Source organism: Suricata suricatta, chromosome 3, assembly GCF_006229205.1.
Source record: "Suricata suricatta isolate VVHF042 chromosome 3, meerkat_22Aug2017_6uvM2_HiC, whole genome shotgun sequence".
Classification (NCBI taxonomy): Eukaryota; Metazoa; Chordata; class Mammalia; order Carnivora; family Herpestidae; genus Suricata; species Suricata suricatta.
In genome coordinates, this window is record NC_043702.1 from 6167333 (window position 1) to 6194062 (window position 26730).

General features: G+C 51.2%; 2 protein-coding genes across 6 annotated transcripts in view; both read right to left on the minus strand.

Moving 5' to 3' along the window:
* Positions 1-10948, minus strand: part of SAG (S-antigen visual arrestin) — a 29497-nt gene extending 18549 nt beyond the window's left edge. The window contains exons 1-4 of the mRNA XM_029932890.1: positions 10859-10948; positions 5650-5710; positions 3312-3356; positions 1549-1742 (exon numbers count right to left, since the gene is read on the minus strand). Coding sequence (XP_029788750.1) covers positions 1549-1742; positions 3312-3356; positions 5650-5710; positions 10859-10933 — 375 coding nt within the window. The 5' untranslated portion in view covers positions 10934-10948. The remainder of the gene's footprint in view (positions 1-1548; positions 1743-3311; positions 3357-5649; positions 5711-10858) is intronic.
* Positions 10949-22500: 11552 nt separating this feature from the next.
* Positions 22501-26730, minus strand: part of ATG16L1 (autophagy related 16 like 1) — a 35762-nt gene continuing 31532 nt past the window's right edge. For 4 of the 5 annotated variants that reach the window (XM_029933576.1, XM_029933575.1, XM_029933574.1 and 1 more), the window contains 4 exons: positions 25357-25506; positions 25179-25226; positions 24730-24831; positions 22501-23958 (listed from right to left, as the gene is read on the minus strand). In XM_029933576.1, coding sequence (XP_029789436.1) covers positions 23865-23958; positions 24730-24831; positions 25179-25226; positions 25357-25506 — 394 coding nt within the window. In that variant the 3' untranslated portion in view covers positions 22501-23864. Of the gene's footprint in view, positions 23959-24729; positions 24890-25178; positions 25227-25356; positions 25507-26730 lie in introns of all 5 variants that reach the window. The other variant, XR_003906399.1, reaches the window with a different exon arrangement.

Consider the following 26730-nt stretch of genomic DNA (forward strand, 5'->3'; position numbering starts at 1 on the left):
GCTGCCCTAGCCCCACCCGGAATGCGTCGTGACCACTTTTCGGTGCCGTGAGCTCCTGCACTCCCGTTTCCGGGGCTTTGTTAACACCACGTTTCATGTGGCAGGTGCTTCACGAGATGGCACTTTGCTTTCTTTGCCACGAGAAACAATGCTGCACTAAACCTCCTTCATCCACCTCAGCACCTCTTTATCTAATAAGTCCAGAGGCGATGCTGCCAGAAAGGCAACTGTCAGGTGTAAATCACATTGTAAAGGTACTTGGTACATGTTGGCTTATTATCTCTAAAAAGTTATGTCAATTCAGGGGCGCCCGGGGGGCTCAGTCGGTTGAGCGTCCGACTTTGGCTCAGGTCATGATCTCACAGTCTGTGAGTTCGAGCCCCACGTCGGGCTCTGTGCTGACAGCTCAGAGCCTGGAGCCTGCTTCAGATTCTGTGTCTCCCTCTCTCTCTGCCCCTCCCACCTTCCAAATAAATTAATAAATAAACATTATCCAGAAAAGGTTATGTTACTTCAAACTCCCAGTATGAGATCATGAAGACACGCAGAACCATAAAACTTTTTTTTTAAGTGATTAAAAAAATAAGTTGTGTAAAGCACACATCATGTAAAACTTACATTTTAAGTGTACGGTTTAGTGGCATGACGGTCATCTACACCGTTCTCCAATAATCCCCACGATCTGTCTCCAGAACATTCCCATTGTCCCAAACTAAAACCCTGGGCGCGGTCAACACTAATTCACTGTTTCCTCCTCCCCCCATTCCCTGGCACCTGCCATTCTACATTCCGTCTCTAGTCATCTGACTAGTCCCCGCCTATCCTGTAAGTGGAATCCTACAGTATCTGTCCTTTTGTGTCTGGCTTCTTTCACCTAGTCAGAGGTTTCCAAGGTCTGTTCGGGCTGTAACAGGTGTCAGAATTTCCCTTTCCTTTCGAGGCTGAGGCATACCCCTTTGGAGCAACAGATAATCTTGAGACACATAGACACGCTAGGAGGGATGGCAGTAGCTGCTTTCGCTGTACTGAGCTCATGCCCAAGTCCTCGGAGGCACGCAGGTTGGCACCATGGGTCGCCCGGTCTCACCAGGCGGGACAGGGCCCCAGGACAGATGGAGCCATTCATCTGCTGTGACCCACTGAGCAGCGGTCAAGGCTACAGACGACTTCCGACCCCAGCAAGCTCTCCCATCCTGCAGGGAGCCTCCTCCCGTTTAGAACTCATCTGGGCCAACTGAGGGGCACGTCTTTCTTTTTATAGATGAGCAAGCGGAGGAAATGACGGGCCCGTGTAATTAGGTGGTCAGATGAAGGGGACTATGTAAACTGTAGGTTGAATGGTGCCTTCAAAGGCTGAGAGGCTATTTCAAGGACTTAAAAAAAGACAATCACAGCCCATGCAATCTAGAATTTCCTCCAGGGATGCAATTTGAAAGGCCCACAGATGTGAAGTCATTGCTCTGTCCCCTCCTCCTTTACTCCTGCTCACACTGCAAGGTGCTGCGGGGGAAGGAGCCGGGCAGCGGGGAGGGGAGAGGAGACACCCACCGTGAGCAGGAAGGGGTATGTGTTCTCCCCCAGCTTCTTCATCAGGCTGTCCTGAAGCTTTGTGGGGGCCCCCGCGGTCCCCACGGGAGGGAACACTTGGACCTGGGAGAAGTACAGGTCCCTCCGGAAGCTCAGGCCGATCACGTCGATGTCCTCCTGGCCGTATCGGAAGGCGCAGGTCAGAGAGACGTACACTGGGAGGGAGACAAGAGGAGGGCGGGCTTGGCCCACTGGCATGGCGCCTCCGCCTGGCTGAGTGAGCGTGCTGCAGCCACCGACACCCACCCGTTAGCTTCTAGAACCACAGCGCCCGGCTGGCCCGCAGCTTCTGGAGACCCAGCACCTTCCTTGGGGCTTGTGTTAATTACCCTAAAGGGTATGTCCGTTCAAGGACCAGGAGGCACCTTCCAGGAACCGCCTATTTTGCCTTTAGGTTCCCTTGTGTCCTCCATCCTATCACCCCCTCCTCTCGACCCGCCTGCCAGGGACCTCAGGAGGTGCGAGGTTGTTGGACTTCCGGGGCAGGATGTCTGCATGGAGAGGGAAACAGCGCGAGGGAGCGAAACAGACCTGCAGCGGACACAGGCCTGCTGGAGGCGCTGGGCGGGGGGTGATGGACCCAGAGGACAGACGAAACCAGACCCCAGAAACGCGTCTTTCACATTCCTCAGATTGGTTAAACAGATATAATCCGTGCCTCCAGTGGACCAAAAGGGTTATATGAAACTATACGTTTTGAGGGCGGGCTATTTACTGTCATGGAGTAAAGACAAGCATGCAAAGTGCATTGTTCTTGAACAGGAAGCATATCAGGAGCAGTGCCCCCAAGTCCTAGAAGTCACTGTTGTGGACTTTGTCTGCATCCTCACCACTAAGCTCAGAAGAGCCTCTGATCACTGCTTGTCCCTCATCCAATGTCTGTAAGAGAAGGTGCCCAGAGATGCCCGGGCGCCGTGCCTCCCTCTCTGGACAGTGCTTTCCCTCAGAGCAGGCGCCCTTCTCCGGCCAAGGGCGTGGGTGGTCAGGGCTCAAACCAGGCCCCTCCCGGTGCCAGAGAGAAGCAGGACCCCCAGGAGGAAGGCAGACACAGCATTTCTGCCATGAGCCCCAGATGCCGATGGCCTGCATCTGACGCGCTCCAGTGGACCATCAGGGGTGGGAAAGACTCCGTGTAGTTGCCAGTAGCAACCACTCAAAAAGGCACATTCAGAGAGGAACAGAGTCAGCAACGTTATCATAAGGGGAACTGGGGTCTGCCCTCATCTGGTTTACACAACTGTTATTAGCACCAAAGTACTTGCCACAATATCACAGCTGCCAGCCGTCTTCAGGGACGCTGTGATGCTTGGTTCAGAACCACCACAGTCAGCATTAAAACAAAATGAGCCTTCCAGCAGGGCTCCATTTCCCCCTATTGGGTTAACCCAGCGAGGGGCCCTCCTGAGTTGGCCCCCCGGCGGAGAGCCCCACGGCACGGGGCCAGCACACAGCTGCCGGGGCCCGTAGACCTGCACTCCGCGCTCCGCCCATGTTCACCTGTCCTGCCACCCTGAACAAGTGGCTCCCTTGGGTCTTTACCTTCATCTGAGAAACGGGGACAACAGGACAGGGTCATGAAGATTACGCCAGGGAGTGTGGGCGACAGGGCCTGGCCCCGAGGGGTGTGAGAGAGCGCCAGCGGTCTCTCCTGGTCCCTCCCTGCCCCCCAGAGCCAGCCAAGACCAGACCAGACCAGGTCCCCAGAGTTAAGGAGCCTGCCTCACCTTTCTTTCCCTTCACAAGCGCAGGATCCACCAACACGACACCATCTACACGAGAAGGAAGAGAACAATGAGGGTGGAGAAGATGAAAGAGACCAGAGACCTTCTTTATATATTTATCTGTGGTTCTTTACTTACACAAGTAATCCCTGTTCATTATAGGAAAATTAGAAAGTCACCCAAATTTCCACCACTCAGCGATACCCATTGTCAAGATATTGGCACAGAGTTTCGGTTCCTGATGTGTATACACTTATATGGATGTTTTTACTAAAAAACTGAGATCCCACTATATACACTATTTGGTTTACTGCTTTTCTCTCACAACTATACATTGCAAACATCTATTCTTACACACACACACATTATGCACTAATCATTTTAATGACTATCCATTGTGATTACTCCACTGAAATTTGTGAACCATAAATTACTTAATTAACCCCCTCTTGTTAGGGCATTTGAGTTGTTTCCAATTTTCCCCATCATAATGAGTATTGCAATGAACATCTTTACTAGGCACGTCTTTGTATCAACCGTAGAACCGGATTTGGCTTTTGATGACATATTGCCAGATGACCTTCCAGAAAATGTTCTGTTGAGGGACATTCTCATCTTCAAGTGCCTAAAAATGCCAGGTTTTTTTTTTACAGTCTTTTTAAAAATAGCTATTTTACTTGAAATAATTATAGAGTTGCAGGAAGTTGCAAAGATAGCAGAGAGTCCCTGTGTAGCCTTCATTCAGTTTCTCCCAGTGGTTACATCTTAGATAATTGTCCTGCAAGACAGAAGCCAGGAAGCTGACACGGGGACAGGGGACAGCATGTGTATAGTTCTGAAGTCATGTTATCTCCTGGGGAGGTTTGTGTAGCCACCACTGCAGTCGACACAGAGGGGTCCCCCCACCACAGAGCGATCCCTCTCGGGTCATCCCCTCCCCCCACCATCCTCAGCCCCCGGGGAACTGCCATTTCTATAACTTGACCATGTCTAGATTGTTATAGAAGTGAAATCACACAGCGTATGGCCCTGGAGATGGGCTCTTCCCGCTCAGCACGATGCCCTGGAGATCCATAAGCTGTGGCGGGTGGCAGTGGCTCATTCTTTCTCATGGCCGAGTAGAATTTCATGGCACGGATGTATCTCAGCTTGCTTAACTTTCTTCACGTATCGAGAGATGTTTTGGTTCTTTCCAGTTTGGAGCTGTCACACAGCTCAATCGTGTACAGGTTTTTGTGTGGACATGAGTTTTCGCAGTGCCCAGGAATGCAATTGCTGGGTCATCTGGTAAGTGCATGCTTAATTTTTAAAGAAACTGCCAAACTGTTTTCCAGAGGAGCTGGTCCGCTTTACATCCCTCCCCCCCAGCAACGTATGAGTGGTTGGTTTCCCAGCAGCCTCACCACCATTTGGAATTGCCACAGTTTTTATTCTAGCCATTCTGACACGTGTATAATGATATTTCAGCTCACTGTGCTTTAATTTGCATTTCCCTAATGGCTAATGATGTTGAATGTTGTTCAGTGCTCTTATTTGCCATACTATCTTCTTTGATGAACTGCTTTTCATGTTTTTTGCGTATTTTTTTTTATGTACAGTTTTACTCTATTTTCTAAAGTTTATTTATTTATTTTTGAGACAGAGTGAGAGAGAGAGAGAGAGAGAGAGAGAGCAGGGGAGAGGCAGAAAGAGAGGGAGAGAGAGAACCCTAAGCAGGTTCTGCCTGTCAGCTCAGAGCCCAAGTCTGGGCTCAAAATCACGAACAGTGAGATCATGACTTGAGCCCAAGTCAAGAATCAGATGCTTAACTGACTGAGCCACTTAGGCGCCCCTCTTTTCTGCATATTTTCTAATTGGATTTTGTTTTTCTTAGTGTTGAGTTTTTTATATATTCTAGAAATGAGACCCTTGTCTCCCCCACACTCTGAAATTGTTTCCAATCAACCAGTGCACCTCGCTCATGTTTTAATTTGCCTTCTTACGATTAGATTATTAGCGAGGCTGATTTGAAAGAAATACACAGCTAGCAGTTCTCTGATGACTTCAAGGAAAACCAGCATTAAAATTACAATCTTACTCCAGGGGCGCCTGGGTGGCTCCGTCGGTTAAGCGTCCGGCTTCGGCTCAGGTCATGATCTCATGGTTTGTGGGTTCGAGCCCCGTGTCGGGCTCTGTGCTGACAGCTAGCTCAGAGCCTGGAACCTGTTTCAGATTCTGTATCTTTCTCTCTCTCTCTGACCCTCCCCTGCTTGTGCTGTCTCTCTCTGTCTCTCAAAAATAAATAAAAAAACATAAAACAAAATTAAAAATAAATTACAATCTTACTCCAAACTCAACTTACCCACAGGCTCTATTTGGTCAACATGGTCTATGTAGTCTCTCTTCCCCAGGTAGATGGTTACCTGTAGGGAGAACAGATGTGGATTCTAAATGGCCAAAGAACACTAAAGCACTGAGCATTCATGTTAAAAATCAGCAACAACCAAAAACCACCACCACCACAACAACAATAACAAAATAAACAAAACCCTGGCACCACAACAGCTGACACATTAAAAACATTTTATTAACGTTTAATTATTTTTGAGAGAAAGAGCACCAGCAGGGAGGAGTGGAGAGAGAGGGAGACACAGAATCTGAAGCAGGCTCCAGACTCTGAGGTGTTAGCACAGAGCCCAATGCGGGGCTCAAACTCATGAAACATGAGATCATGACCTGGGCGGAAGTCAGCCCCTAATCGACTGTGCCACCCAGGCGCCCCACAGCTAACACATTTTGATTAGTTTTTTAATAATAACTGTTATTATTTTTTTAACATTTTTTCATTTTTGAGAGACAGAGAGACAGAGTGTGAGTGGGGGAAGGGCAGAGAGGAATTGGAAGCAGGCTCCAGGCTCCCAGCCATCAGCACCAAGTCAGATGTGGGGCTCGAACCCACAAACCACGAGATCATGACCTGAGCTGAAGTGGACTCTTAACCAGCCGAGCCACCCAGGCGCCCCGCTGATTAGTCTTGAGCAGAGCTGCTGCCGGCCCTGCAGCTCGCCCACTACCCGCTCTCGCTGCCTGGCTGTGGGCAGAGACAACGGATTGCAGGCAAGGTGTGCTCTTTCCTCAGCCCCATATATCTGCTCCAAGGAATTCTTCCCACCCCACCCCTTTGGACAGGTCCCTGTTCACCCGCCTTTTCCCACCCAGCCCAGGTCGCTATCAACCAGGACACCTTGCTGAATTCACTGATAATACTCCCTGGGAAGTTATCCTTATGCAAATGAGACTCCTCCCACAGGCAAGCCTCTTAAATGAACGGGTTCCCCTCCTCGTTAGAGGCTTTGTAGAGAGGCAGGGGTTCCAAAGTCCCTGAAGTCCTCCCAGATGAGCTTCTGTATGGGAGCTGCTGAACCCATGCTCTAAGGAAGAGGGTGTGGGGAGCTGGGGACCAATGACCAGGGTGTCGGTCCTCTTCCTGTCTGTTTCCACGCCTCTGGTGGGGAAGGTCTCAGCCAGCCCCCTTTAGGGACGCACATGGGCCACGTTCATCAGCGCTCTCCGCTCTAAGCCGCAGGGCTGCGAGTGTCTTGATGATAAGAATGCTTTCGTTTCTCAGCCGTCAGGGTTTCTGCCACAGTGTGGTGCCCAGCAGGGCTCAATCAGCACTTGCTAAATGCACCCATGATGGAGTTCGTGCACGCTTCCTCGCCCCTTTCATCCCTAAGCCTCTTAAATTCCTATTTTTATTTCCACCAACACCTGAAGTCATTTCTGTTGGCATTCAGTCGTCTCCTAGATCTACTCCTCATGTCAGATACCCTGGAGTGAATCCCCGTGCCTTCTAGGTTATTTGTATTATTGATGAAAACGCCTGAAGCACTGCATAGTCAGGTGGCTGGGAAGGATGGTGTGAGGACGCTTTCCGGACAAAACAAACAAACAACCATCAGTGTATACTAAGCCCAGAACCAAAAGAATGCTTCTGGAACCAATGGTTTCATCTGCAGGTGAAGGGCCACCAAGTGGGGATGCACAGGCTGACGGTCCCAACCTTGAAGCTGCTGAAGGATTTCAAGCGGGACAAATGCCTGAAGAGAACGGAGAGCTCTTATCATGTCCCAGGTGCCCAGCTAAGCACTGCCTACATTATTCCACCGAAAGCCCACAACTACCCCATGAGCTAGGAGTTACCCCGTTTTATAGGAGAGACTGCGTTGGCAGCAAAGTGGAGAATGGATGGACAAGGGGAAAGCCAGGTGGGTAGCTGATGAGGCTGAGAAGAGGGGAGGGGGGAAGCAGATGGAGAGAGTGTATTTTCGTCTTTCTCAAGCTTTAGCTTGGAGGAAGGGGAGCCGGAACGCTGATAGGTTAAAGGGAGTTTGTTGGTCGTTGTCTTTAATATGCATGAGGTCCAGGGCGCCTGGGTGGCTCAGTCGGTTAAGCGTCCAACTTCAGCTCAGGTCATGATCTCATAGTTTGTGAATTCGAGCCCCACATATGGCTCCATGCTGACAGCTTAGAGCCTGGAGCCTGCTTCAGATTCTGTCTCCCTCTCTCTGCCCCTCCCCTGCTCACACTCTCTGTCTGTTTCTCTCTCTCCTTCAAAAACAAACATTAAAAAAAGTTTTTTAAATATGCAGGAGGTCCATCCTTATTTATGTTCAGACAAACTACTGGTAGAGAGGGAGGCTGATGGTAAGACTTTAAGGAGGAGGCAGACCATGAGACGCAGGTGTAAATAGCATGAACCTTAGATGGGAGCAAAGGCACCAGTTCTGCTGCAACTGGAAGGGGAGGGCAGGGCAGGGGCAGGAGCAGGTAGAGAAGTGAGGCTGAACAATATACAAGTGCAGATGATGTGTCACTTGCTCAACCAACAGACCATGTGCCCTTCTCCCTGGACAAAAGTCGCCAATTGCATTCAGGGTTCACCATCCCCCATGGGGGCCCAGACTAAGAGGAGGCCAGCCCCAGAGGATGATTCTTGGCTGGCCTGATCCCATGATGACCATAAAATTCATTTGGCTCAGGATTGGTTTAGGGTGGGCATGTGACCTGGTTTTGACCAATAAGATATGAGAGAAGTCTGCTGGAGGGCTACTGGGAAAACATGTTCCCACTCGTGTGAAGAGACACCGGGAAGCAACAGCCTCTTCCTTGTTCGGGAAGGAAGTGAGGATGAGACGCCTGGAATTAGGGCCGCCATCTTGCCACCAGCTGGAGGATGAAAACCACAGAAGCGGGCGGAGCGGAGAGAATCCCATGGGCTCTTAGGGCCCATGCCTGGAGCTCTACAGAAGTTGCAACTGGAATGATCCTAATATGTGAGGTATTACTTGATGGATTTTCCCACACGTACAAAAATTTTATATTTCTTGGTTCAAAGGCTATCCATCTAGGTATGAGGAATTTAAAAAGTGGGAAAAAGATACCGGCCCAGCAGAAGTGGTTTCTGTCTTCTTCTGCCAGAAGTGAAGCCACAGTGTGCCGGGAAGACACGAGCTGGGAAAGAGTCTGGGAAACGAACGGTTGAGGAGTCCCCAAATTATCTATCACCCACAGCGGAGACCCTCAGTCAGGGGTAGAAAGGGCAGAGAGTGCCCTGAGCAAACTCGTTTCTCTTGTCTTGCACTGTGAGGACCAGAGAGTCTCCTCTGGGCCCAGGAGAGGCTTAAACTTTGAGAAACCCTAACGGAAAAATCCAAAGTTCAGTTTTACAAAGCACAGAAAATGGAGCTCTGAGAAGTCCCTTGATGACCTGATTTCAGAACTGCATGTGCTGGTTACATGTCTAATTGGGCTGATGATGGTGATTCTGTGTCCCGCACGTAGATTCAGGGTCGGAAACAGTCTCCAGGTCTAAGCTGCTCACGAACGGACTGATCCAACTGTATGACGAGCCTTTGAAAGGAAAATTCTCAGCCACTTCTGTGGGAACATCTCAGAAGTCAACTGGAAGAATGATCTAGATCCACACTGTCCAATACAGAAGCGACTAGTTACAGGGGGCTCCTGGACCCCTGGAACATGGCCATTCCAAACTGACATGTGCTATAAATGTGGAATAACATACCAGACTTCTAAGACTTAGAAAGTGATGGGGTGTTGGGTGGCTCAGTCAGTTAAGCGTTTGACTTTGGCTCAGGTCATGATCTCATGGTTCGTGGGGTTCAAGCCCTGTGTTGGGCTCTGTGCCGACAGCTGGGAGCCTGGAGCCTGCTTCAGATTCTGTGTCTCCCTCTCTCTCTGCCCCTCCCCCACTCGCACTCTGTCTCTGTCTCTGTCTCTCTCTCTGTCTCTCTCTCTCTCAAAAATAAGTAACCATTTTTAAAAAAGACTTAGAAAGTGAATGTAAAGTGTCATCAATAATTTTTATATCATTTGCATTTTGAAATGATAGTTTTTTTAATATATTGGGTTAAATAAAATACATGCTAAAATCAATTCCATCTGCTTCTTTTTTAATGTGGCTGCTAGAAGCTTTAGAACAACACTTGCAGCTTGAACTGGTCAGCGCTGAGCTAGATTACTGGCCCCTGAGAGGCCATCAGGTGGAGCAAAGAGACCCCCTCCGTGGAGGCTGTGGGGTGGACCTTGCATCAGGCTTCCCTTCTAGAACACCTCACGTGGCCCTGATGGAGCCAAAAGGCCTTCCTCTCTGCTGAGTACACAAGTCGCCAGGATACTGGTGGCCATGCAGCCACCGTACATGGCAGCTGGGGCACGTTCCTTCACCCGGCGGCCCTGAGGCCAGGTGGAGACTAAGGGTCTGGTGGCTGGGGTAGGGCCAGAAGACAGAGCTGCCCTGATCTGGCTTTCGGGCTTCCCAGCAGGCAGTGACATGACAAAGGGGGAGGTGAGTTAGAATTGACAAAACAGTGTTTGAAAACATGTAAGTCATTGGTTCAAGGCCAGCCGAGTAAAATTGCGGGGAGGGGATGGGGACTGAGAGATGAGGAGAAAATTACAGGTCTCAGGATGAAATTCTTGATGAGACTGAAAAGAAGTTGTGTTTGTGCGATTCACTCACTCATTCACATCTCATTGATCACCCATCTCAGAAAGAGATGGGAAATACACACAGAACTTCCTCCCCTCACAGGGTTTTGATGGTGATTGTGTCTATTCTTTTTTTGTTTTCTTTCTTTTTTTTCTTTTTTAAGTAATCTCTACACCCAATGTGAAGCATGAACTCACAACCACAAGTTCAAGAGTTGCATGCCCGCATGCTCTACTAAGCCAGCCAAGTATCCTCATTCCCATGTCTATTGTTGAAAAAGCTCCTTCAAAAAATATTGCATCAAGGAGCGCCTGGGTGGTTCAGTCCATTAAGCGGTCGACTTTGGCTCTGATCATGATCTCACAGTTCATGGGTTTGAGCCCCGCATCCAGGCTCTGTGCTGGCAGCTCAGAGCCTGGGGCCTGCTTCTGATTCTGTGTCTCCCACCCTCTCTGACCTTCCCCAGCTCACTCTCTGTGTCTCTCTCAAAAATAAATAAAGGTTAAAAAATTTTTTTGTTTTTAAATTGTATCAAGCCGCTCACTTCTGTACCACTTACCGATTTGTCCCGGGAGACTTTCTTGAAGATCACGTGGTTTGGTGCAGCCTTGCCGGTCTTCCCGCTGGCTGCCATGTTGTCTGTCCCTGGCAGCTCCCTCCACCGTGCGATGGAAGTCGGGCCTTAGGGTGCTGGGGAAAGGTAAAACGATCCTCAATATGCAGTCAAGAACATTCTGGGTGTAAAACCAACTTGTGAGAGGCTGTGGATCCATTAGACATTTCTTTGTTATCTGCTTGAATACCGATGTTTGATTACATAAGGTCTTTGTCTGGCTTGTATTACACTGTGGTGTGCTTTTTAAAAAACATGTGTTTTCTTTTTCTTGATAAGCCTCAAACGTTCCTCAGGAGTTCAGCTAGATTCCAATGAGAACGTTTTACTTCCCGACTAGCCTTTGGTATCGTCATGCTTAGCCAGGTTGGATTTAAAATTCTATCGTCACGAAGTCTAGTGGCAATTACAATAAAGTTCCTGAAAACGACTACATAACCAGTGCACAGATAGTATTTTCAAAATATGTCAAGTCCCCAGAGGTTCTGTCCAGCAATTCACAGTCAGCTGTTTTCCTGGCCTGTTCTCTCACTGCTCCCCAGCTTTACACACAGTGGAAAGGCCATCTTAGCTGCCTGGAACTCAGGGCACTGAGCCTCCTTAGGGAGCAAAGTCCCTGAAACCACACGGAGAAGGTGAGCCGGGGACAGACTGACCGCATGAAAACGCCCGCCGTCCTGACCCTCACTCTTCCCTGCACTTGTCCCAAGTTTCTGAGAAGCCTTGCGCTGGGGGACAGTCATGTACCTTGTGCAGTCAGATGGGCCCGGGAGGCGAGGAGAAGGGCTCTGTCCCTCGGGTGAGCAGCCGGCCGTGGCTCTGTGTAACCAGGTGACCCCACCAAGGCCCTTGGCTGATGTGCGTGGGGAATTTGTAGGGAACTTGGGGAGAGTGCCCGCACCTGGGTCTCAGTGTCTAGAGGCCAAATCCCATTTAAGGAGAGGGATGGAGATGGGATTAGGGCTGAGACGGGCGAACTGGTGGTTTCAGCAGTTCTAAGCATTAGGCCAAAGGCGTTGAGTCTCCTTCCAGAGGGGCTCGGCTCGCAGACACAGGAGTGCCAGTGGGGAAGGTGTGGAGGGTGGCTCGGGAAAAGCTACTTTGTATCCTAACCCTCTTTGGGTTCTGGAAATAGACTGATTAGCCCTTAACCCCCAGTATCACCGGGACAGGGGATTTTCGAGGGCTCAACAAACTTGATTAAACTCAGCAGGCGGCTAACGCAACCTTGAGGGTGGGGATAGAAACAAAAATGTCAAGGAGAAATGTCAACCTCAAGATGAACCCTGGTGTTATTCAAGCAGATCAGATGGGTGCCTCTCCTCCACCCCTTGCTCTCCTGATTATCATCCTAAGTCTCGTCTGCTTCGCCCCCCCTGCACCCTACCTCCCCCCTTGTCCTTGGAATCTGTCCACGTCTTCCCATCCCCAGAGCCTCCTCCTCTCTGCTTCCTTGGACCACAATGTCTCCCGCCGTCTGACTACCTCCACATCCAGCCTCCGGGGCCTCATCTGCAGTGGAAGAGGGGCCTTCCAAGCCCTGACCTGTCCCCTCCGTTTAGTACTTCCCACTGCTGTGGGGACACGAGCACCATCCAGAAATCTCCACCTGCTTTGCTTTCCACATTGTCCTGTACTGCATTTCCCCCTCTTCCCCCCACCCCCACTGTTCTTTTTTTGTCTGAAACGATCCCCTTCTTCTGTCTTCAGCTTGCTGACCCATTTCACACATCATGCCGGAAAAGAGTCCCATCATCCAGGGAGCTTTCCCCAACTTCGGGGCTGGGTCGGAGGCACAACTGCCATTGACACTTGTGTGGAGGTTACTTTATGGTCTTTCTTCCCTCACTTGACTCTCAGCTCCATGGGGGTAGGCGCCCATCCCGTTGTCTCCCTCACCTCTGCGTTCCCGGTGCCAAGGACAATGACTGCTTGCAAGAACACTCGGGGAATGAAGAGATGAGACACCGTGGCCACTGACACATTGACCTTGTGTCCAGGAATGAAGCCAAATCCAAGCAGAAAGCATGTTCTAATGCTTTGGGGGTTAACATCTATGGAAACATTCCAGGGGCTCCCCCTCTGCCTGGACAAAGGCCTCCTAGATTTGCTCCCTTGTCACCTCTTGTGAGAAGTAAGGGAGGTGACTCATTTTCAGAAGCACTAAATGAAAGCTACACTGTCTAGTTAACAGTAGGTTTATAACCTATTGGAAATCTGTACAACCCTCCCTCCCCCCACACAATGGAGTTCCAAACCCTTAGACCCTCACTTCCTGGTTCTTCTTCCCTTCTCCCTTTGGACGACTTATTTTTGGAGGCTTTGCAATGAGCATGTGCCAAAGAACAAAGGGAGGAGGGAATGAACATTTGCTCCAATCAGACTACTTTTTGCTTTCTCTGGGCACAGGTGACTTCCGGGTAAAGCTATAACCTCTCTAGTGCTCAGCCAATGAGGAACCAGGGGCAGGACTTACACGCTGGGTGATAAATTGTCTGCTGTAACTTCCCCAAGTGTGCCTGCCCCTCAGACGCCCACTCTTGCAAGAACAGTGATTAAAGCCTTGCTTCACCGTGCACTGAATCTCCGATCCCTCCTTTGATTGGGTCCCTGGGCTTATTCCTCACACCTCTGACCATATTTCTCATTATCTCATCTGGTTCTCCAGCCTATAGGTCTCTTCGCTTTTCTTTAAAGCTGCCACACGGCCTTTGCGCTTAACTGTTTCCTGTCCCAGAGCACTCCTCCCACAGAGGGCCACTTTCTTTGGGTCTTCACTTCAATGTCACCCCATTCACGCCCAGAACTTGCAGCCTTCTCTGCCTTATTTTTCTTGTCACTGTCTCACATACAGGAGAAGCTGTGTTTCCTGTCTGTCTCCAACCCCATCATTCCTGGAATGTACGCTGCAGGAGAGTAGAACCGTCCTACTACCTGTCCCCTCTCCAGCATTTAGAAGAGGGACAGGGTGCCTGAGTGGATCCATCAGTTAAACGCCCAACTTCGGCTCAGGTCATGATCTTGCAGTTCGTGGGTTCAAGCCCCACGTGGGGCTCTGTGCTGACAGCCCAGAGCCTGGAGCCTGCTTCAGATTCTGTGCCTCCCTCCCTCTCTGCTCCTCCCCTGTTCACACACACTGTCTCTCTCTCTCTCTCTCTCTCCCAAAAAGGAATATATGTTAAAAAAATTTTTTTTAAATAAAAAAAATAGAAGAGGAATCTCACTAGACTTGAAGCACATTGATGAGTCTTTGATTGCAGCAGTGTAAGAGCTAGCAAGAGCTAAAATTTAGAAACTTTTTTTAATTTCTAAGGAAGAAAGTTTTGGTTTGTTTTTTAATCAGAGGAATGCCAGCAGCAGCTGGCAAAAGAAATGATATAATTAGAAAAATATCATTTGACAAACTCTGATTGTATTAGCCAGGCCTTTTGATTTCCTGTATTGCTTTTTAGTATATATATATATATATATATGTGTGTGTGTGTGTGTGTGTGTGTGTGTGTGTGTAATTTCTACAGTTATTGTGGGGCTCAAACTCACAAGCCCTCAAAACCCCAAGATCAAGAGTTACCCATTCTTCTGACTGAGTCAGCCAGGCTCCCCGGATTTTCTGTATTTCTGATGTCATGACATGTGGGACCTTGCTGACCCTGGAGACTGCTAGCCCTTTCTTAGAGAGAGCCTTTCACAGGCAAACTTACTACTTCATAGCCCGCACACCTTGGTGGCTTCCTTTCTTCCCCATCCAGTTCTCACACACAGCCACTGCCCTTATGGTCCCCAGACCGGGATTCGGACAACTGGAGACCGCCTTCTTTCCAAAGAAGTTACTGAAACTCCCCCCAGTCCTCAACCCACGTATCTTGCCTCACAACTCTTTCCTGGGGAGCTCAAAAAGACTCTCGCTCATGTTTTCCCCTCCATCTGTCTGCCTCCTGACGGAAACTGGCGCTTCCTCATGTGGCCCTGTGTGGCATGAGCTGTCCCCTCCTTTTGGGAACTGTAACAGATTATCTTTTCAGTGGCCATTGTCTCCTGATCTGGCCTTACCATGGCTGAATGACAGTAATAGTTACTATCAAATACCGATGAAACAATTGACTCAGACAATTATTCATTGGGGTCAAAAGCCTCTGGTGAAAAGCTGATGGGAAATGGCTGCCCCTATAGCAGCAAAGTGATGGCATTTGAATCCTGGGCTTATCACAAGGTGCAAGCCTGACAGCACAATGGGGGATCAGGGACGGTCCATGGTCAATCTTAGAATCGGCAATGATGCCAACCAGACATGACATGTCACCTTAGGTTAAATGGAATCCATTAAGCCTTCAGATATCACTTCTAGTTTATGGAAATACGGGGAAGAGAGGAACGAGCTAGACAGCACCACGAGAGAGCAACCAGATGGATGGGAAAGTGTCTGATGTCTTCCATGAGTCAACGTCACAGAAAAGGGATGTACTAGATCAAAAGACTTAAGGGACCCAACATCCAGATGCAACGTGTGCCCCCGGACTATTATCTCCAATTGGAAAAACCAGATCTACAGGAGATTTGGGGTCTACTGGGAAAATCTGGACATGGTCTAGGTGACAGGTAAGATGGAAATATCTGGAATAAGAAGGCAGAGCTAGCGACTGCGCAGAGAAGGTCATGGGATAGCATGTGTAATATGCATGATCACACCTTGCAAATACACACCCATGCAACTTGTACCTAGCTGTGTATACACATACACGTTTTCTATGCAGAATCTGCAAGGATACGTACAAGGAGCTAACAGGGGTCTCTGTGTGGTGGGTATGTTAGGTTTTACCCATTTTAAAAATTTTTTCTCCAATAGTCATTTACTTCTCCCATAGCAGAAAGGTTCAAATTTAACATTGCTATAAATTTAGAAGAATCTCTGATGTTCCCTTTAAAAACACACAAATAAGAGGAAGACAAATGACTAGGGTGCTTCTTTTAGTGTCTGCGTCAGAGGGGCTGCCCTGAGCGGTGGCTGCAGCATCTGGGGGCCACGTGTAGCTGTGGGGGCTCTGGAGTCACCCACTGTCTTGGCACCAGGCTGTGGGGAGGGTGCAGACTGGCAGATTTCAGTGGCTGACCTGCCAATGCCTGGCAGGTGGGAAACCCTGGGGGTAGGCTGGATACCAGACCTCATTTTTTGGGAAATGAAGTCTCTGGTAGTCATTGCCAGCCTCTGGTCTGTGATGAATTTTTCTCTGCTTGGCAGAAAAATGAGGAAAAGGAGGGCACTGTTGTAAGTTTTGTCACGGAGCCAAATGCGTTCAGTGTCAAGGACTGTCCTCCTTTATCCTTATCCTTTATCCTAAGGTCATGACGTTCTCAGCATTTGGATATTAAAATGTCCTTCTTCTTTCTCCCTCAATCTTTACACACAAGTAAATCTGCCCATTAAAATTTTTTTTTAAACATTTATTCATTTTTGTGAGACAGAGAGAGACAGAGCGCTAGCTGAGGAGGGGCAGAGAGAGAGACACAGAATCTGAAGCAGGCTCCAGGCTCCGAGCTGTCAGCACAGAACCCGACCCGACACAGGGCTCAAACCCACAAACTGCAAGATCATGACCTAATCTGAAGTTCGACGCTTAACTAACCCACCCACCCAGGTGCCCCAAATCTGCCCACTTTCAAGTGTGCAGTTTGAGGAGCTTAACTACCACTGTGGTCAAGGTAGAACATTTCAAAAAAAAAAAAAAAAAAAGACAATATTTCCATCACCCCCAAAAGTTCCCTGGCCCTTTTTTCAGTCCACTCCTCCACCAACCCCCGCAGTGTCCCGCAACCACTGACCTGCTGTGAGGTTTGCATTTTCGGAAATCTACTAAGTTTAGAATGTGGAGAAAAGTTGGAATAATACAATCAACACCCACACAGTCAGCACTGGGCTTTGACAACGAACACTTCCCTGCATGTGCTCACCTGTCCATTGCGTTTCCCTTCGTAACCCTCTGAAAGTCAACTGCACACATCATGACACTTTACTCGTAAATATTTTAGAAGGCAGCTGCTAAGCTTAAGGGCAAAGCGTCCTCTCTCTCATACACTCAAGATTAGAGTAGATGCTAGTTTAGAGAAAAACACATCCTACTTGGCCCAAAGACAAAGTTGTCAACCTTTCCCTACAGTTATTTGGGAAACTGCTCTATGAATCCTCGCCATCTGGGACCCACTGGCGACAGCAATGCCGACTTCTCGGGAGTCGGCGTCTGGGCTGCACCTCCCAGTACCAGACACAGCACCAGCTCTGGGGGTGGAAGGCTGGGGGTATTCAGCTTAAGAAGCTTACGGGCTTTGGGGCTAGGTTATCGTCTTAGGAGTTTATTAGGGCACATACGCAAGGAAAACTGGCATACTCCACTAAACGTACAACTACAACATGAAAACCTTGTGTGCTCATCGCCTTGGTTTCACCGGAGCACAGGGGACCCGAGAAGACTGGGGTCTGCTGTATTTATGAAGAGCGCCAGGGAATCCAGAGCTTGTAAAAGCCACCTTAATTCCAACATGCGCCTCTTGGTCAAACGACCTAAAGAACAGAGGGCTGTTCCAGGTTGGGCCAGTTTATAGCACCTGGAATCCTAAGTGGAATCCCGTGGGCTTGAGCGGACACCTTGAAAAAGAACGTAGTCCAGGGGCACCTGGGTGGTTCAGTCGTGTGAGTGTCCGAGTCTTGGTTTTGGCTCAGGTCATGATCTTATGGTTCAGGAGTTAGAGCCCTGCATCAGGCTCTGTGTTGACAGTGCTGAACCTGCTTGGGATTCATTCTCTCCCTCTTTCTGCCCCCTCCTCCGCTTGCTCTCTCTCTCTCTCTCTCTCTCTCTCTCTCTCTCTCTCTCTCCATCCATATTAAGTGGCTGAATGCTTCCAGGGATGGGGAAATCATTACCAACTTTCTTTGAAACTGTGTGACATGAGAAAGTTCTTTGTTAGGAAGGACTCTGCTTCCCCCGCTTCTCTTCATTGCCCCAAGTTAACCCAGGATCTTCTCCATGGGACTCTTCCGTGATTAGGACACAGGTGCTCACTCCTCTCACCATGCCAGGGTCTCACCCTGAGGCAGATTTCGAGTGTCCATGCTGAGGCGTCACGGCGGAATGGCACCCGGCGCTCCGGGATTCTGCTTAAAGGGGCCTGTTGTACAAATAGCCCCAGACTTGAGTCCTGGGCTCTGTGGCCTACTGATGGGTCCCCCGCGACCTTAGGGAAGTCGCTGGGCCTCACTGCTATTTGCTCTTCTTCCTCTGCAGAAGGGGAGCCCACCACCGCATTGTCTTGACTTGCACAGTTAGGGGGAGGCACTGAATGGGCCGAGGAGGCCGTGAAAGGAGAGCCCTGCGCAGAGCGGAGGCGGGACCGCGGCCAATACTTCCCTTTGTCCTCCCGATCAGGGACAGATGGACGGTGCCTGCCTCGGGGGTCTTCATCCTCATCCTGCCGTGTGGGTCCCAACCCTAGAGGGGCTTTCAGTGGTCACAAAGCTGCCTCCACACAGCATTTGGGAGCCGACCACAAAGAGAGCAGCTTCCTCCAGATGCTGATCGCGCTGAAGGCCATGCCTTTCCCAGGGGAGTTACGGATTGAGTGTGTGTTCACCCCCACCCCCACTGCCCCAAATCTACTCGTGGAAGCCCTGAGCCCCTGGTGTGATGATCAGGGTTGGATGAGGCCAGGAGGGTGGGGCCTTGACCTGATAGGATTAGTGTGCCTGTAAGAGACACCTGCTCTCTACGCTGCGAGTGCACCAGGAAGTCAGGTGAGCACACAGCACACGGCAAGTGACCTGCGAGCCGAGGCTCAGGACGGAACCTACCTGGTTGGCACCTTGACCTGACTACCAGCCTCCAGAAGCGGGAGAAAGGAGTGTCTGAGGCTGAGCCGCCCGTCTGTGGTGCTTCCTCACAGCGGCCTGAGCTAAGACGGGCCCACGCTTTTCCTCAGGTAGATCCGCTGCTCTAGATCAAGAGTTTAGAAAAAACACACACCCGGTTTCAAAAAAAAAAAAAAATGCCCATTTCTGTTGGAACTACATAGGGGTGGGTGTTGTATGCTATGAATCTGCTTTAAAATGGTTCATTTTATGTGAATGTCAACTTAAAAACAGTGAAAAAGGAATGCACGTTTTGCACCATGACCCCAAACCTACACGTACACGTGCGGAACACCCCTACGCAACAACATTTCCGCTTCCTCTGTGGCTTATTCTTAGATTTTAACTACTCTTCCTCCCTCCTCCTCCTTCATCCCTTCAGCTGCTTATGAGCCACCCTTTTCGGGCTGTCTGGTCTGCTTTTTTGCTGATCCAATCCTATGAAATAAAAATGTGACTAAGTCCTGCTGTGCCAAGCACTGCCTGGGGGGCGGGGTCCAGGACATGGTGCTCCCGAGACTCCACTTACAGGCTCTTGGAACCATCTGGGCGCGTCCTCTGGGGTCAGCAGCACCTCTGGCTTCCTCACCAGAAACCGGACGGTGTCCGGCCTGCGTGCTGCCCCGCCTGGCTCACAAGCATAACTATGGTCTCCTGAGTCTGTTTCTCCAGGAAAAGGAAGCCCAGAGCCCGAATTCACCTGCTTCCTCTCCACATCTAGGGCCTGAGCAAATCCACAGAAGCCTGGGCCACGGCGACGTGCAGGGCGGCTCCCACACGGGACACGCGTACTGCCCCTATGAGCAAAGCCAACCAAATCCAGCCTGCAGCACAGAAAGAAGTCAGCAACAGATAACATTCTAGAATAAAAAAGCCGTAAGAGGAGAACAGAATGTGGCCCTTACTGTGGACAATTAATTCCCTTTCCTGTCTTCATGCGGCACCCCACACTCAGGCAGATGCCTGTGCCATCTGCTCTGGCCAAAGGGATGTGACAAAGGTGACCCAGAGTGACAGGGGCTTGCACACTGACGCATGCATGCTTGCTTGTCATCTTTGTTCTCCTAGCTGCCTGCCAGGCATGAGTGGGGCCACCCTCTACCATTCATCCTCACTGGGCCAGCCCGGACCACTCACAGAATCCTGAGAAATAATGGTTCCAAGCCATTACATTAAAAAAATTTTTTTTAATGTTTTACTTATTTTTGAGAGAGAAAGAGAGACAGCGTGAGCAGGGGAGGGTCAGAGAGGGAGGGAGACACAGAATCTGAAGACACGCTCTAGGCTCTGAGCTAGCTGTCAGCACAGAGCCTGACGTGGGGCTCGAACCCACGAACCGTGAGATCATGACCTGAGCTGAAGCTGGACACTCAACTGACTGAGCCACCCAGGCGCCCCTAAGCCATTACATTTTAAGGCAGTTTGTCATGCAGTGAAAGCTAACTGGATCCTGATCCAGGCAAGTCAGTCATCAGGACCCCATTGTTGAAACAATCAGGAAGACTCGAATATGGATGGGATAGTCGGTGACACAGAGTTCCCGTTAACTACCAGGTGTAACTTTGGTAGTGTCCTGTTAGCTTTGGGTGCATGCTGGTTTATGGGGGAAATGACAGCTCTAAGTTTGCTGTCAAATACTCCGGCAAAGCTGCTGAGTGGGGGCGAGGGCCGCGGGGACATTCGGCTCTGGATCCAGCCCGTCCTCGCTGTGCCTGTCAGTCAGGGTCAGAGGAGGGCTGCAGAGCCCGGGGCAGAACTAGGGAGTGGGTGGGTTTGAGGAGCACAGCCTGGCTGGAGCACGCGGAGTAAGAAGGAAGTATCTGGAACAAGACAGGGAAGGGTTGGGAGACACAGATGGAAACCAGCAGGCCTGCGCTATGAAAGCCAGAGCTCCCTGAGGCACGAAAAGAAAATTCTGCTGAGGTGAAGCAGGCTAACTGTCTTGATTAGAGACCAATCTTACTGGATTGGACCACTTTCCCTCCATATTCTTACAAATGGGTATATTTCATTCAACTCAAGATTTCCAAAGTTTATTATTGGCTAGGAAATTTGGGAATCCTAGCGAGCGGGAATTACAGTAGGGCGCAAGAGAAGAGATGTAGCGGAGTAAAGGAAAGGCATGAGTGCGGCCAGCCTCACACTGCAGGCCTGGAGGAGCATGCAGACTGGAGGCAATGGCGCCCACTAGGGGTCAGGACCCTGGAACAGCTTCTTGCCAAACCGTGAGATGCCTGCTTTGTGACAGATTTAGTTGAGATCATAGAAAGTGAGCCACAGGCTCCTAATTACCATCCAAGATCTCGCAGAAATCCAGCAACGTTTTTGGTTTCTTGGGTGGGCACTTCATCGTAGCTTCTCTCTCTCCTGGTGCCCACATGGGTGAGGAGTTTTAAGTGCCCATTTCAAAACGTCCAGTTCTCAAAGTGCACGGCTGTGCTAGGCATGTGAAGGTCTTGGTACCCTCAGCGATCTGGAACTTCCTGCCAACTCAGCCTTGGGGGCAGGCCAGCCCCTCCTAGCTGAGAGCAGCTCCACCCACCCACGCCGGTGTCCCTCCAAAATCTCCTGTGAGCCCCAGTGTGAAAGACGCAGAGGGGCTTTGCAAGATTTCTAGGGCAAAGACTAGTGTGTACACAGTATGCGCTTTGAGAGTAAGGCACGGAGCCTGACTTACCACACCATTGTGGGAAATGACCAATGGAACAGAAGTTCAACTAAAAATGTTTTAAAATAATCAACTTCTGATACACGTTAGCAACTGGGTCAAAGGCGACACCACTTCCACAGGAGCATGCCAGCTCCAACCACCCGGGCTCCTCTGGGAAGTGGGAAAACTGCACGCACCCCACACCCCTGCCAGCAGCCACAGCAGCAGGGCTGGGCCCTGGATGATCTGACAGACGGGAGTGTCGGGACCATGAGCTGGATGGAAGCCCCGTTCCGCTGCACCAGGAGCGCACCCACTGAACAGCTCGGCCCTGGCAGTCGGGGACCCGAGGAGAGCTTCGCAGTGTGGATGGGTCCCAAACCAAGCTCTCTGTTTAAAGCAGAGAGCAGCCAAGCCTTCCTGCAGGTTCAGAGAAACCAGGGTCACAGGAGGCCACTGCAGGGCTTGCTCAGCTTTTTGGAGACAGCCAGCTGCCTCTGAGGCTCCAGATCGGGACGGAATCCGAGCCCAGCTGCTGGGCTGAGCGGACGTCCGGCGGGCCCCTCAGTAAATACAGCGGTAAGGGAGCGGCCTGGTGGTCTCTCAGGGCGGTTCCCGGACATCAGGATTCGCCCCAGCCCTGGGCTGCTTGCTAGAGAACGGAGTTCCCACGAACAAATCACTCCTCTGCGAGGTTACTCATGGCCCTTCAGCAACGAGGCCCGAGACCAGCAGGAGACGGGCACAGCTCACCGCCAATCCTACGGACAAGCTCTCTGGCAGGAACCAGGGGCTCCCCCCTGCCGCGGCACGGAGCTGACGCCGAGATGAGGAGACCCTTAGCCGGGTTAGGACTCACTCCTGACGAGAAGCTGGAACGCTGGCGTACAGGCAGCGGCAACTTGGGCTTGAATGCTGAACGATGAGAGACGCCAGGAAACTACGAGCTGTTGTTTTCAAATGAGTGAACACCAGGAAAAGAGATAAAAGAACAGCCTTTTCTCTTAAGGACAGAATAGAATAGAATAACCAGGAGACACAGAGTTTGAAAAGTATAGAACAGATTTCTTTATTTACAATCAAGTTCTGTCGGGCAACATAATTAAATAAATAACAGCTGCGCCCTGGCCTGTGAATTCCAACTCCCCTTGAGCTCCTGGAGCAGCAAGCTGAAATGGGGGGAGGAGGGCCAGAGAGAGAGGGAGGACGGCGGCAGCCCCCCTCCCCAGCTCCAGCTCTCGCACCCACGGCTGTCCAGAGAACAAGTGCAGAAGGAAAAAAATAAAGTGCAAATTAAAAAGTGATGAAAGTATTGGTGTTTCAGTCACCCAGGAACTAAAATAATATACACAGGAAAGATGCTAAAGATAAATGTGTACAAAACAAAAAGCAAGCCACAGGCCAGTTGTCCCCCAGCCTCGAACGGGACTCCTGAAACCTAGAGATGACACTCCCGTGCTTCTCGGGACGGGCTTCTCGCGCCGAAGCACTGAGGGGCTACTGCACGCAGGCTTGGCAAAGGGCAGTGGCTGGGCCTACCAGCTCCAGGCGAATACCGTCGAGGACTCCAGTCCCTGGCACCCCTGGAAGGAGGCGGTGGCGCCCACTTCCTGGGAGCCTACAGATGGACCCGGGACCAGCAGCACACTTCCTCTCCTGCATCCAAAACGGTTTTTGTTTTTTTTAAACCAAGTTGGGATTTCTCGACTGAGAAAGCAGCATACAGTACCGCTGGGGAGAAAGGATGCTGAGGCTCTGAAGAACAGGGGCTTTCTAAGAACTGTTTGGGAGATCTAAGGAAATTCTAATAGTAATCAGATGAGATCAGAGTAAGAGCCTCGTAATCATGACACAGACCAGCAGGGAGGGACCACAGTCCTGTCTCCAGGGAAATCAGGGCGGCCCCTACAGCCGAGGGCAAGGATAATCCTGTTTGGGTTTCTGTTAATCCAATGATTAAAGCTAGAGTTCAGGAAAAGGACCCCAGGGTGACAGGACATGCATTCGGCCAGAACCAACCGTGGGAGGATGGGAGAAAGCCCGGAGGGAGAACCGGCCCGGCTGTGTGGGGCGTCCCTGGCACCGCCGGCCAGCAAGGGCGCTGGCAGGGCGCGCGCTGCCCCCGCTGAGGTATGGGAGATCAGAGCCAGTAGTGTTTCCCACGGAGTCAAGGCCAGCGCCCGCGCCTCTGCTAGGTGGCTGCAGGTTCGGGTCTTCACAGCGCTACTCTTCCACAGAGGCCTCAGCCCGAATCCTCAGAAATCCTGTTCAACAAAAGAAGCCCCTGCGCCACACGGCCGGGCTCTTCTCCGGAGGTCAAAGCCACACCCAGCACACCACCTGCCAGGACAGAGCTGCCGGAGCCTGCGAGTCTCCGGCTTCAGCTCCGCTCTCTCCAGGAGGTGCCATCAATACTCTGACCACAGCACGGCTTTGCTTCCTTTGTCCACACTGACAACGTGGGAGCCGGATGGGGACCACGCCACCGCATTGATGGACGAGCTTCAAAGGGAGAGGTCAAAACACCTGTGAGACCTTAGTGAACCGAACACCAGGTCCCCTCACGTTCAGGAAGCAGGGATTTCCCAGTGCCTGGTTTAGTTGCCAGTCCGCTCCCCTCACAGGCAGGCCCACTAACGCGCAGAGCTCGAAGGAGCCCCGCATTGTATTTCAGGAAGCAGTTTAGGAATGAAAAGAGTCAGGCCTTATCAAGTCTACTACCTCAAAAGGGTAGCTCCACCCTGGACAAAAGACTCAGGGGACTGACTGAGGGGCAGGCGGTGGCCACTGCTCTTGGGGGCGGTGAGAGGTGGTGACTGAGGAAAGCCCGGTCTCTAACTAGCAGCTGAGCTGGGATGGAGAACAAAAACTAAGACAGAAAGGAGCCCGGGTAAAGACTGAAAAATAGCACAGGAAAATCAGTGTTTACAGCAAGTCAGTTTCCTGTGCAAAGGGGCTGAGGAGAGAGGAGAGGCGGAGAGGAGGGACCAGGTAATGAGGAAGACCTGCCGGCTCCCCGAGCTCCCTCCAGCCGCCACTCCTCGGATGGTTCTAACGAAACAGCCTGTAACATCAGTGGGCAGAACACCACCATCCGCTGTGCTGCACCAAGGGCCCCAGCTTCTCTCCACCAACCCAGCTCAGGCCAGAGCAAGGGAGTGCACCCTCCCTCCCAGGGCGGACGCAGGCCCACGCCCGAAGAGGACAGGACCCCTGGGATGAAGTCACAAAACCTGCTCACGACCTGAGAGGGGCTGACAGGGTTCACCTTACCCATGATGCTTTGAGAGAACCTTCTCCACTTTCCCCGAGAGCACGCTCCAGATGTAGAGGGAGCCCTCAGCCGAGCCCGCCGCCACGTAGCCACCGTCCGGGCTGGAGAACACCGTTAAGACCAGATAAGGTGTTAACTGCCCACCCCCGGTTCAGCGTCCTGGGGGAGAAGCACCATGCAGGCAGAGCCAGAACTAGGCAAGGGGGCTGCCTTCTCCAGATAGCCTGGCCGGCGCTGCCTCAGGGGGGGCGCCCACCTTCCCTAGAAGCCCTCAAACAGTTCTTAGGACACCAGAAAGGAAGGAGACAGTGAGAGGACCCCTAGTGATGAGCTTACAGGTCACTCCTGGACACTCCCTCAGGGCAAGACGGTGTGCAAAGCCCCCCCTCCCCATGCACTGGTTGGGGGGGGGGGGTGAGGCACAAGGCAGAGGAGCCGAACGACTCACCTGAACACAACTCTGGTCCAATCAGAGCCGCACTTGAATCCAGGGGCACTGCAACCAAAAAAGCACCGTCATCCCGAGTGCGGGGACTTAGGAGCAGGGCCAGGCCTCTGGTGCTCACATGACCCCCAGAAAACCGGCAAGATTCAAATACAACCCAATACAATGGGTCTTCGGTTACCTAAACGTCTGTCTGACAGCGTTTATTCGCAGATCGATAATTTTTAGCAGGTCATCACGGGAGCAGCTGAGGAGTTCGGTTCTTTCCGGGTTCAAGTCCAGGGCAGTGATCTTGCCCAGCAGTTCCATCTCTCGGACAATGCTCTCTGATCTGCAACACGGAAGGGAAGTCTGAGAAAACGTGACATGGAAATGTCAGCACTTGCCCATTTTAACCAAGATACCCGGCTCCGTGAAGAAGCGGGGGGCGGGGGGGGGGGCAAGGTAATTCGACTAGAACACAGTACAGTTTAAGGACAGTAAATGAGTTCCAACCTTATAAAATCACTTCAATGGCTGCTTTTCCTGTTTTTTTTTTTTCCTGTCAGTAAACTCTCTAGTAATAGTTTAAGCACCAGAACTCTGGATCTGGGAAGCATCATTTGGGGGATGGTGTAACGGCCAGGTGGCAGCGCTCCAGACCGGCACCAGCCAGGCAGGCCTACCATCTATCCAGGGCTCTTTCAGTGAGACACTCTGACCAACCCAGGGCTCATGAACTTGCTCTGCTGGGTCTGGGACTCTGTACTGCGCAGGGACGTGTGGCCTCTCACAAGCTCCCTGCCTTACAAGTTCAGCTCCAAGTCCCCCCGGGGTCCGCTGGGTGATTCCAGGGGTGGAGCTGGACTCTTGGGCGGAGTTCCCGCCCAGGGCTGCAAACGGCAGTCCTGCAGGGCCCTGCCAGGTGACACAGCCAGAGGAGGTGTGGACCCTTCTGTGGCCAGTCTGTCATAAGTTTTGATGAAATGATTCCCTACCTCAAACCCAAACCAAGAGTGTTGATCTCACTATTGCTAAACACGTGGCTGGAGGCAAGCTGGTGCACTTCCCAGTGCCTCGGGGCCTCCATGTGTCCCGGTAGCCCTGGACCAGGAGATTCCCAATACCGAGTTTGACACTAACACGCCACATTTCAGGTTCAAAGAGGGTACTAGTGAGATGTGGCAGTGCTGCCCAGGAGCTGCCAGCTTCACGCCTGGCCTAAGCACCATCTGGAAGCACAGCCTCCCCGTCCCCACCCTGCACAACTGCCCTGCATTCACTGTGACTGGTAGCGGCCTCCCTCCTACCCTACTGACCTCATTCTACCAGATTCCTCTCGCCATCGACTCTGCTGCTCCCCCACTCATGGCCCAACGACAGGACCCCCCGGCACTGTCCCCATCTGTGACTGCCCTGCCTTGGTGGCTCCCTGACTCATGGGCCAGCCCGGAGTAACCCCGTCCTCACGTCTTTGGAGTCCTCCTGTGAGGACTTGTTTTCCCCACCTCCCAGTGTCTCTCAAAACTCTGCTCCCATTGATCCAAATGTCTCTTAGAAACCACAAACAGGTGTC